Source organism: Hemitrygon akajei, chromosome 17 (genome assembly GCF_048418815.1).
Source record: "Hemitrygon akajei chromosome 17, sHemAka1.3, whole genome shotgun sequence".
Lineage (NCBI taxonomy): Eukaryota > Metazoa > Chordata > Chondrichthyes > Myliobatiformes > Dasyatidae > Hemitrygon > Hemitrygon akajei.
The window spans coordinates 28,811,525-28,824,421 of NC_133140.1; the positions used below are offsets into that span (position 1 = coordinate 28,811,525).

The 12,897-nt window shown below is 47.5% G+C and overlaps 1 protein-coding gene across 1 annotated transcript in view; it reads left to right on the forward strand.

The window, feature by feature from the left end:
- The first annotated feature begins 512 nt into the window (after positions 1 to 512).
- Positions 513 to 12,897, forward strand: part of nlrc5 (NLR family, CARD domain containing 5) — a 219,569-nt gene continuing 207,184 nt past the window's right edge. Inside the window, exon 1 of the mRNA XM_073069838.1 lies at positions 513 to 579. Within this exon, the coding sequence (XP_072925939.1) occupies positions 539 to 579 (41 nt within the window). The 5' untranslated portion in view covers positions 513 to 538. The remainder of the gene's footprint in view (positions 580 to 12,897) is intronic.

Sequence of the window (12,897 nt, forward strand, 5' to 3'; positions counted from 1 at the left end):
GCTCAAAAGATAAGGGTGGGGTGGCCTCTTCTTTCTCCATAACCGTCTCACTGAAGTGAGCACTCCAGACTCCATTCCACCTCAGACTAATGGGTTCAATTTTCATGATCATCTGTATGACAACTGACCGACAAGGGCTCTGGAGCTGAAGGTTTCCTGAAATTCCAATGTTTGGCAGCAAGGAACTCCAGTTACAAGGTCACATCCCCTTCTGAGAGGGCAGGACATGGCAGAAGATCCCCGGGTGCTGGATTCATGACCATTTAGAAAAGAAAGCACCGACGCCACCTGGTAACTACAGAAGGGGGGGGGGGGGGGTCTCACTCTGTTTGTCAAAGAGAAAGTCCTGGCCAGGAAACGCCCTGAGCTGCAGAAAATCAGAGTGTGGATTCTGACCCTCTGAAACATATTAGGCATAATGGTTCCTACGGGACAAACGCAAGGGATATGTCAGGAGCGGCTGCAATCACCACAAGTGTTACCACGCCCCGACACTAAAAACGGCTCTGAGTTTCATTTTCATTTTGCTCTTTGTTTCATGCGCAATGTAAAGAATCTGGCGTTATCATGCGTTCCCAGGTAAGAATTACCACTGTTGAAAAGTGTATAAATGTTTTGTGGAAACAGTAGTTGCAGTAAGGAAGTTGATCAAGGACACTATACTAAGAGCGGTGGCTGGTGGTGATGTGATGCGCAATGTTCTTGTCCTTGGAGACGCGCGATGTTCAGACGCCAAACAGAAATATTTAATTCCGTGTGTGTGTGTGTGTTGAATACAAGAGGGAAGGGACGGAGAACACGCGAGCAAAAAGAATGAAGTTATTTCGCGCCGCTCGGGTTGCAACGTCTTAGCGGAGACCCGGCCAAAGACCGCCGCGGACCTGGCCTGCTCAGGCAGTCCCGTCGTGTTGCCGCGGCCTCCAGCGGCCGCCCTGCGCGCTGGGAAGTTCGCTGAAAGGCTGCAGTAGGAAATGCGAGCCATTCGCTCTGTCAGAGCCCCCTCCCAACGGTTCGCGAAGTGAGATAAACCGGCAATGCGTCCCAGACCTAACTTAACAGCAAAAATATCTCCCGCGTTCCACTTTACCGAGCGTATCCATGCCCCCCCTTCCTGATCCAACTGCCAATCCGAAGTTGCTCCCTACTTTCTATATTAGTGCTTTTAAACTTCTCTGTCTTCTTCCGTCGGCCTCTGCTCTCCGAGCGAGAACTACCGCAGTTTATCCATCTCACTCAAGTCCCTCATCCATCGCATCAGGATATCTCTCTGTCAGAGACAGAGAAGCAGTTTCAGCGACAGGTTACTATCGATGCAATGCTCCTCAGACAGGATGAAGAGGTCAATACTCCCCAATGCCATTAGGCTTTACAATTCTACCGCCAGGACTTAAGAACTTTTTAAAAGCTATTATTAATGCTTTTTGAGACGGTGATTTAGATGCATATCATATTTTTTTACTGAGTTAAGTATTGTATGTAATTAGTTTTGCTACAACAAGTGTATGGGACATTGGAAAAAAAGTTGAATTTCCCCATGGGGATGAATAAAGTATCTATCTATCTATCTATCTATCTATCTATCTATCTATCTATCTATCTATCTATCTATCTTTTCCAGACTCTTCTCTCCTACTGGAAGCAACATTCCAGATCTGGCCGAACCAGTTTCGTTTTGTGAAAAACATCACGATTCTCTCCTTTCTGTCGCAGCCTCTTTCTCATCCCCGGGATGCATTTAACCATTTCGCCAACTTGCCCCGTTACTCTTAATGGGCATCGCAAGGCCACACGGAGTACTGTGTCCAGTTCTGGTCGCCTCACTATAGGAAGGATGTGGAAGCATTGGGAAGGGTACGGAGGAGATTTACCAGGATGCTGCCTGGTTTAGAGAGTATGGATTATGATCAGAGATTAAGGGAGCTAGGGCTTACTCTTTGGAGAGAAGGAGGATGAGAGGAGACATGATAGAGGTGTACAAGATATTAAGAGGAACAGACAGAGTGGGCAGCCAGCACCTCTTCCCCAGGGCACCACTGCTCAGTACAAGAGGACATGGCTTTAAGGTAAGGGGTGGAAAGTTCAAGGGGGATATCAGAGGAAGGTTTTTCACTCAGAGAGTGGTTGGTGTGTGGAATGCACTGCCTGAGTCAGTGGTGGAGGCAGATACACTAGTGAAGTTTAAGAGACTACTAAACAGGTATATGGACGAATTTAAGGTGGGGGGGTTATATGGGAGGCAGGGTTTGAGGGTCGGCACAACATTGTGGGCCGAAGGGCCTGTACTGTGCTGTACTATTCTATGTTCTATGTTCAAAATAAAGCGTAGCCGCTGCAGAGAAAGTCCAAAGCAAGTAGACTGCAAGGTGCAGGATCATAACGAGGTAGATGGTGAGGTCAAGAACGCATCTGTAGTATTATTGAACCATTCAATGGTCCTATAACCTCGGAGTAGAAGCTGTTCAGGAGCTTAATGATGCGCGCTCTCAGGCTCTTACAGTACTTACAGGAATATCTAGTACAAGGTGTTTGTGTTTGTATGTTTTGTGATGTGCTGCGTTTTCACTTGCACGCACACAGACAGAGATGTCCTTGCCACCTATGGTTTACGATTGGAAGCCATACATATATGTCCAGAACAGGTAAACTTATCTAAAGCTTTAACTTCGTCAGTTACATCAGAAGGCGTCATGATAATGTGCCGAATTCAGTAGCGAACAGTTATATTCGGGTTACTTCCCTCGCTATCAGAATCAGAATCCTGTTTATTATCACTGGCATGTGTCGCGCGATTTGTGCACTATGTGATTATAACAGGGAGAATGCGGCTTTTGACGAAAGTTTGAATCCAGAACCAAACGCAGCAATTTCAATGAAAATCAGATAGGAAAACTAAAATAAGAAAGAAAATGCTGAAAAGAGGCTGTTTCCCTTTTCACGGACGATGCCTGACCGACTGGATGTTTCCAGCATTTTCCGTTTTTTTTTAATTTTAAGAAACTTTGGCCAGTTAAGAATAACCTAACTGCATGGCCGATGTTTATAGAGCCATAGAGCATTTGAAGAAGCGCCTCGGTATCCTGGGACGCACCGACCATCAAGTACCCACAGGTTTGGACAGCTCCAGATATCGCTTCCACGCCACCTAAGGGCGATAGCAAGGTACACTGTCGCGATAAAAGGGAAACAGAAAGCGTGGTGGCCCACACGCGGGATTTGTCGTCGTCTCTCGCTCTTTTTTACAACAGATCTCTGCACTCTGAGTGGGTGATATATCCCCCACCCCATCCCACCGCACCCCTCACTGAAGGTAAAAATAGGCCCACGCATCAAAGCAGGGGCACATTACCTAACAGTGAAACAACACACTGTGGGCTGTCCAAGTTAACGTCGTCGTGGTTATCCGTCGAGGTCGAGGATGACGGTCTTCATTCCGTTCATCTGTCACAGGGCGAAGACGCCTGTGCGTGTATTTGTTTAACGTGTACTCGATGTTGCATTCCAAGAAGCACCCGATACTTCACAAATCAACCAACTGATTCCAATGGCATGGAAACCACGACGATCGGAGCTGATGGATTTGTTGCGGCCTTCATCCGCCTTCACACCCGTTGAGTTCGAAGTAACTTCATCCGCCTGTTCCACCGTTGAGGTCTTGGTTGGATTGTTCTTTGTCAGGGACCTCACCCTCAACCTTACCGCCATGGGTGACCCTACCAGGAGGATAGCTCCAGACTGCATCGCTCTCGGGATCGCAGGACCACACAAACTTCTCCAGCACGGCAATCCACGGAGAAGATCCAAATTAACAAAACTCGGGAGACAAGAATCACCATCCTTCTCAGACAAATCGATTTGCTCCCTCGAATGACATTGTTCATTTATAGTTTCACTTAAACTTTTTTTCGAACTTTGAATTATTTATCAATCGATCCATGCGCCTCATCCGGTCAGCGTTAGGCTTCCGCTGTCATAAAGTGAACTTAGAGAAGTAAATATCAAAGTGGAAACCTTACGTTAAGAATGGTTACGCTAGTCCATAGCTGGGATACCAAATACAGATCGAACGATTATTTTGCAGAACATTCTATCAAATTCACAAAGAAAACCCTCAAAACCTCACTCACTTCTCGTCCCGACACGTTTCGGTCTTCCTCACCCAAATCCCAGGTGTCGCAGCCTCCCACAAGATTTCAAGCCCGACCTCTTTCTCAAAATTTTAGATGTTCACAAAATGATTTTCTCCTTAGATTTTCAGACTAACATTGGACTCTAAGAGCCTTTGATCTTGTGAAAAGTCGTTCCCTCTCCGCATGCAATGAATTTTGATGAGGGATATGGTGAACGGAGATGTCAACGCCTCTTGTCATTGATGACGACTTGAGACTGGGGTCAAATTAGTGACAGGATAATGATTTGGGTTTAATGCGACCGGTAAGGGTCACTGAGTTCGCACTGTATTGTCACTTGAATGATTTTTTCCCCGGTAATATACTGTATCTGCGTAAATTATATTATTCTCTTGTATTTCCATTTATTTAACGCCCTCGAAAAGACCTCCTTTTAAATATAAAGGCAACACGAGTGAATCTGCAGATGTTGGAAATAAATAAAAAACAAAAAAATACAAAATGCTGGCAGAACTCAGCAGGCCAGACAGCATCTATGGGAGGAGGTAATAACGACGTTTCGGGCCAAAACCCTTCATCAGGAGTTGTGACAACGTTTCGGGCCGAAACCCTCCTGATGAAGGGTTTCGGCCCGAAACGTCGTCACTACCTCCTCCCATAGATGCTGTCTGTCCTGCTGAGTTCTGCCAGCATTTTGTGTTTTTTGTTTTTTTTTTCTTTTAAATATACATTTATTCCGTTTGTATATTTTTTGTATATCAAATACATTATTTTTGGATTTTAAATTATCCAATTTATTCACTGTTGCATTAAATTTATATGTGTTGCCTTTCAAATTGTAACTACTGAATATCAACTATTACATTTGTTGTCTCCCGCTTTTACATTTTAAACTAACCATGGGTAGATCACTTCTCCCTTCACATTTGTAGTTACATTGTCCACTCCCTGCCCTATTCCTCTAATTATTTTACCTAAAGTCTATCAGGCTAGATTGTTAAATGCAAATTATCTTAACAGGAAAATATATTAAAATTGGTTAGAGAATTAGTCTGTGAGATTCCTATTTTGCGATATTTTTGGACTAGAACTTTGATCAGTGACGATGCTATTGAGGCATTAAATAGTTCTTACATCGATGGAGCATTTTGAACTATATTTAGAGCAGCGCTTTATTGATGGTGATTTTGAACCCAGATGCAATGCTGGAAGTTTGAACGGCGACGACATCGTTGGGGTGTTTGATTTCTGAATGAAGGTTGTATGGAATGTTACTTTTTGACCATTGAATAGGCTTTCAGTTATTGATGGACTTGGGTTTGTTTTTTTTCTGTCAGCATTCAGTAATAGCAAAGGATTATTTTTGTACTTAAACTGATAATTTGTCACATTTCTATAATAATTGAGCAAGTGCGTGGGCACTTCAGCATAGGGAAGAAAGAGGGGGATCTCATCAAATGAAATAAGAGGGTAAATGCAAAAACAAAACATTGTGGATGATGGAAATCTGAAGTAGGAATATAAAGCATTCAGCAGATCAGAGAGAATTTATGGATAGAGAAAGAAAGGGTTAATGCACCAGGGCATAAGAGTCACAGAGTAATACAGTGAAACACGATAACACAGAAAACAGACACTTCAGCCCAATTTGTCCATCTCCAGGTGCCCAACAAGCTAGTTGTCCACCATTTATCCACAATTGACCCACACCCCCATAACCGTCTGATTCATGCACTTTTCAATGTTGTTACTGCACCTGCCTCAACTACTCTCTCTGGTAGCTCACTCAATCTACACACCAAGTCAAGTCAAGTCGCTTTTATTGTCATTTCAACCATAAGCTGCTGGTACAGTCCACTGTAAAAACAAAACAACATTCCTCAAGGACCCTGGTGCTACATGAAACAACACAAAACTACAGTAGACTTCAGACCTACATGGGACTACATAAAGTGCACAAAATAGTGCAAGACAGTACAATAATTAATAAACAGGACAATAGACACATTAAAGGGCAAATTATAATATAAAAATAAATGATGTTGTGTGCATACATCTACTGATGCCTCTGGACACATCATCAGTGATGTTCCTGGAATCATTGGGTGTTTCGGGTCTTTCAACATCATAACCCTCCTCCAGGTGACCCAGCCGGGGCTGATCAGACCCCAGCTTGTGTCCAGATGGCTCGCTACACATGATTCCATGGCTCCCCTCTCTTGAGCCACAGCCACCTTGAGGCCCTCTCTGCCGCATCGGTGGTACTGCGGATGGCTCTCCTCTTCCTCTCTCCCTCGATGCCCAAATTGCTGTAGGCTCTGGCTAAGGAACGGGCTGCGAATCCCCTACATTCAATCTCCACTGGGAGACACCTCGCTTTCCATCCACCCTGCTGGCAGTTGCTGACCAGTCCTGCATACTTAGATAGCTTCCTTTCAAAGGCCTCTTCCAAGTGATCTTCCCATGAGACTGTCAGCCCCAGCATCACCACCTGCTTCGTAGACTCAGACACAAGGACAATGTCTGGTCGCAAGGTGGTGGCTGCGATATGGCTGGAGAACTTCAGCTGCCTTTCAGGGTCCACCAACAGCTGCCAGTCCCTTGCAGAGGTCAGGATACCTGCCGATGTTCTTTTGGCGGGTATTGGCTGCTCCCCAGCTCTTACCAAGGCAATGGTCTGCTTGGAGGGTCGGGACTGCTTCGCCCACTCCACTCCTGCACTGATAGCTTCGGCGATGGTCTTCAGGACCTGATCATGCCTCCATCGGTACCGTCCCTCACCAAGTGCCCTTGTGCAGCTGCTGAGGATGTGCTCCAGGGTTCCTTGCTTGGAACACAGTGGGCACGCTGATGACTCTGCCTTGCCCCACATGTGCAGGTTTGATGGGCTTGGAAGCACATCGTACACTGCCTGGATGAAAAATTGGATGCGGTGTGGCTCGGCTTTCCAAAGCTCAGCCCAGGTCACTTTCCTCTCCGCCACATTCTCCCATCTTGTCCAAACTCCCTGTTGCTTCATTTCCACTGCCTTGCAGGTTCTCGTCTCCTCCACTGCTGCTCTCACCTCCTCCTGAACTGAGCAGTGCCTTTCCTTCCCTCTGATGGTGTCCATTTGGGGAGTTGGAAAGGATCCTAGCCCAGCTCGGCCTTGTGTGACCACTCCCACCAGCCTCCTGTGACGCAGCCTTTCCTCTGCTTCCTGAACAGTTTCCTCTGCCCTCCACTTCCTGCCAGTCCTCACATGGATCCCTGCTCTAGCCACTTTCGGATCACTTGAGTCTCTGTACTGTACCAGTTCTCTGGCTCCTGTTACCTTGAATTCCTGCTCCAAGGATTTGAAGGGCAGTTGCAGTTTATTGTGGTGTCCATAGCGTAAGATGCTTCTCAGGCTCCTTGGTAACCCCAGCCATCTCCTAAGGTGCTTACTGACCCTCCTCTCTAAGGTTTTGACTGTTGAGATCAGAACCGCATAGACGAGGAGGGGCCGCAGGATTCTGGAAGAATGCCATGCTGATACACCCAGGCTTTGAACTTCCCAGGCAGGCCAGACTTGTCCACGGATTTCAGCCAGCCATCCAACTCGGTGCAGGTTGCCTGAATGGATGCCGTGTCCCTTAGAGAGCTGTCAAAAACCTTGCCTAAGCTCTTGACTGGCTTTTCTGTGATGGTTGGGATGGCTGAACCTGCGATGCTGAAACGGAACTTGTTTTCCACCTTGCTTTTCCTCAGCACCATTGATCTTGATTTGTCTGGTTTGAAACACTTTAGACCCACTCCACCAGCTTTTTGAGCCCCTGCAGAATCCACCGGCAGCCTGGGGCTGATTCTGTGGTGACTGTGAGGTCATCCATGAATGCCCTGATGGGTGGTTGCCGTTGAGCGGAATTCACTCTGGGCCCTCTGCACTCTGGTTCAGCAGACTTAGTGAGCATGTTCATGGGTAGGGAGAACAGTGTCACTGAGATAGTGCACCCTGTGATGATGCCAATCTCCACCTTGTGCCAGCTTGATGTAATCGCTCCTGAAGATACCCTCATCCTGAAGTTGCTGTAATAATCAGCGATATGGTCTCTTATTTTTCTCAGCCTTCGCAGAAAGTAGAGACGCTGCTGGGCTTTCTTGGCTATGGAACTGGTGTTGAGGGAGCAGGTGAGATTCTCCACCAGGTGAACACCAAGAAATTTGGTGCTCTTAACGATCTCTACGGAGGAGCTGTCGATCTTCAGCGGAGAGTGGTCGCTCCGTGCTCTCCTGAAGTCAAGAACCATCTCTTTTGTTTTGTTTACATTCAGAGACAGGTTGTTGGCTCTGCACCAGTCCGTTAGCCGCTGCACCTCCTCTCTGTAAGCAGACTTGTCGTTCTTGCTGATGAGACCCACCACAGTCGTGTCATCAGCGAACTTGATGATGTGGTTCGAGCTGTGTGTTGCAGCACAGTCGTGGGTCAGCAGAGTGAACAGCAGTGGACTGAGCACACAGCCCTGGGGGGGCCCCGTGCTCAGTGTGATGGTGTTGGAGATGCTGCTCCTGATCTGGACTGACTGAGGTCTCCCAGTCAGGAAGTCTAGGATCCAGTTGCAGAGGGAAGTGTTCAGGCCATCCTCAGCGTGAAGAGGTTGACCAAAAAAAAGTCCCTTTTAAAACTTCCATCTTTTGTTTTAAAACTATGATCTCCCCCTTTCCTGAGGAAAAAGACCATGTATATTCACCCTGTCTTTGTCCCTGATGGCTTATCCACCCTCCCTTCACCTGTGGCAACTATCTCTACAAGGTCTTCTGCAGTTTCTTCCCTACTTCCCACAAGGTCTGAGGGTGTACTTGAGAGAGGCCCTGGGAACTTTCCCACCTGAATGCACCTTAAGGCCAGCACTCCTTCCTCCCTTGTGAGTGTCATCGGAGCTGGGGAAAGAATAAATCTGAGGTTGCAGGAAAATGTTAAAGGAAGGGGGAAGCTCCACGATAGGATGGAGATCAGGAAAGTTAGAAGGCAGGAGTGATTGTGTGAGCTGAAAGAAGGTGGTTAGGAGGTGGCGTGGATAGGAAATGATAGAAAAATGAAATTTCAGAAGAGAGAGAAAAAAAGAAACGGAATGCTGGAAAATGCTATGCATTTCCAGTCACGTAGCCAGTGAATCAAGACTAGAATGGGTGATATCTGAAGTTGCCACTGTTGAGTCCTGCAGGCCACAAGATAAGGCGTTGAGTGTCTTCCGTGCAGACAGGAGAATGTTCTGCAGTGCAGTTGCTCAATCTGTATTTAGTATCCACCTCAGACCTTGTGTTCATTCACCTATACAGATCCAGTGAATTTCAGTGTAAATATTGATGAACATTGTGACTGATTTTCTGACCAGCTCAGAAATTGTAATTCATCTACAATGAATTACAATTACAAATAAATCAGCCAATCTTGTAGTGGCTACTCTTTGTGCTCTGTTTTTTTTTCCTTTCTTCTTTCAGTATTTCAGGTTTTATTTGTCTCTTCCCACTTAATGTCCTCCAAACACACTTTCATCAGCCATGCCAACACTTAATTTCTTCTTGGTTGTGCACTATCAGACTTGCCCTTCATTCTTGCCATCACACCCCACCCCAGCTTTCTCAGTTTCCCTCTTAACATCATCTGCACTGTACTCCTCTGTTTTTGTTTAAATACATATTACAATAGTGCAGCTGGACACATTTCTTGAAGCCAAAACAGAATTGCTAGAAGAGCTGGGCCAGTCAAGCAGCATTAGTATAAAAGGAAACTAGGTACTATTAATGGTCAGTGACTCTTCCTCAGAATTGAGATAGAGTGAAAGGTTTACAGCTTTTAAAGCACAGCTGGGATATCTTAGTTTTGATTAAAGTTATTATTAAGTATTTGTTTTAGTGTATTTATTGTTCAGATTGCTTGCTCCATTGAGCAAGTGTCCCCCTGGAACTTCCACAAAGATGATTTTGGATTAACTTGGCAACGTTCAATACTGAATAAGATATTTCTTGTAGTTGAGGAACCAACTTCATAATATCATCGCTGGTAGTATGTGTGGTGAACTACATATATCTGTCTGGACACCCCCCCCCCCCCCCCCCCCCCCCCGCTGACTGCTCCTGTGACTCCTCCCACAGACCCCCTGCTGACTGCTCCTGTGGCTCCTCCCACAGACCCCTGTCTGACTGCTCCTGTGGCTCCTCCCACAGACCCCCTGCTGACTGCTCCTGTGGCTCCTCCCACAGACCCCTGCTGACTGCTCCTGTGGCTCCTCCCACAGACCCCCGCTGACTGCTCCTGTGACTCCTCCCACAGACCCTGCTGACTGCTCCTGTGGCTCCTCCCACAGACCCCCGCTGACTGCTCCTGTGGCTCCTCCCACAGACCCCCGCTGACTGCTCCTGTGGCTCCTCCCACAGACCCCCTGCTGACTGCTCCTGTGGCTCCTCCCACAGACCCCTGCTGACTGCTCCTGTGGCTCCTCCCACAGACCCCCGCTGACTGCTCCTGTGGCTCCTCCCACAGACCCCCCCTGCTGACAGCTCCTGTGGCTCCTCCCACAGACCCCTGCTGACTGCTCCTGTGGCTCCTCCCACAGACCCCCTGCTGACTGCTCCTGTGGCTCCTCCCACAGACCCCCCGCTGACTGCTCCTGTGACTCCTCCCACAGCCCCCCCCCGCTGACTGCTCCTGTGGCTCCTCCCACTGACCCCCTGCTGACTGCTCCTGTGGCTCCTCCCACAGACCCCCGCTGACTGCTCCTGTGGCTCCTCCCACAGACCCCCTGCTGACTGCTCCTGTGGCTCCTCCCACAGACCCCTGCTGACAGCTCCTGTGGCTCCTCCCACAGACCCCCTGCTGACTGCTCCTGTGGCTCCTCCCACAGACCCCCCCCCCACTGACTGCTCCTGTGGCTCCTCCCACAGACCCCTGCTGACTGCTCCTGTGGCTCCTCCCACAGACCCCCCCCCCGCTGACTGCTCCTGTGGCTCCTCCCACAGACCCCCTGCTGACTGCTCCTGTGGCTCCTCCCACAGACCCCCCGCTGACTGTTCCTGTGGCTCCTCCCACAGACCCCCCGCTGACTGTTCCTGTGACTCCTCCCACAGACCCCCTGCTGACTGCTCCTGTGGCTCCTCCCACAGACCCCCCCTGCTGACAGCTCCTGTGGCTCCTCCCACAGACCCCCCGCTGACTCCTCCTGTGGCTCCTCCTACAGACCCCCTGCTGACTGCTCCTGTGGCTCCTCCCACAGACCCCCTGCTGACTGCTCCTGTGACTCCTCCCACAGACCCCCTGCTGACTGCTCCTGTGGCTCCTCCCACAGACCCCCTGCTGACTGCTCCTGTGGCTCCTCCCACAGACCCACTGCTCCTGTGGCTCCTCCCACAGACCCACTGCTCCTGTGGCTCCTCCCACAGACCCCGGTATAAAGGCGATTGGAGGCACTGCTCCTTCCTCAGTCTCCAGGATGTTGTGTGGTGGTGGCTTGCTGCTGATGGTGCTTTCTTCCAGCCAATAAAAGCCTACCTTAATATTGATGGTGCATCAGTATGAAAGTGATCTTGGGGCAGATTCAGGGATTAAGGCTATTGTGTGACTTGGGCCCCCCATCTTATGCTGCATTATGCAATTTAAAATTTTAATTGTTTTGATGATTATATAAGGTAGTTATTATATCATATTGAAGGATGTTATTATATTATAATGATAAAAAGCAGGAAGAATGTGAACATGAGGAAATCTGCAGATGCTGGAAATTCAAGCAACACACACAAAATGCTGGTGGAACACAGCAGGCCAGGCGGCATCTATAGGGAGAAGCGCTGTCGACGTTTCAGGCTGAGACCCTTTGTCAGGACTAACTGAAAGGAAAGATAGCAAGAGATTTGAAAGTAGGAGGGGGAGGGGAAATGCGAAATGATAGGAGAAGGCCTGAGGGGGTGGGGTGGAGCTGAGAGCCGGAAGAATGTGATCCCCGTTCCATGTGTCTCAGTGGCTGTTCAGATCAAAATTTATGCAGTACTCTGTACTATACCTGGTAAAATATAAGATAAACATTTTGGAGAAGCCTCCATTATATAAAATATAATTCAGCTCGGATTGCTCCCAGAGAAATGGTTACAAATGGGAATATTCTTAAACTGGAAAAGAAGAGATACTGCTATTGGAATTCTGCTGAAGTATTTATATTCAAAATAGCAATGTTCTCCCTTTTTTAGAGCAAGCATAATTGTTAAAATAATAGAAGTTTTGGAGTGAAGACTATTACATTAATCCTGCGATTCCATGGAAGGCAATTTGTTCAGAGCAGAGGAATTCCCGATAAATGGCAATCCGTTTTTTATATAGTCATTTAGGGATATACATGGGTCAAGACAATTTCCAAGTCACCCACAGGGAGAGAGTAAAATTCTATTTTAATATTTCACATGGATAAGCTTTAACTTAATGCCCAACCTCATATAATTAAGATGGGAAAAACAGAGATACTGAGAAATAGATCTATAAGTGGGTAGATAGAGAGATATAGAGATAGCTAGAGAAAGTGAGAGAGAGAGAGAGAGAGAGAGAGAGAGAGAGAGAGAGAGAGAGAGAGAGAGAGAGAGAGAGAGAGAGAGAGAGAGAGAGAGAGGTAGGGAGAGAGTGACAATAAGACATAGGAGCAGAATTAGGCCATTTGGCCCATCGCATTCCATCACGGCTAATTTATCATCCCTCTCAACCCACTCTCCTGATTTCTTCTCATAACCTATTACACCCTTACTAATCAATAACTTATTAACCTCCACT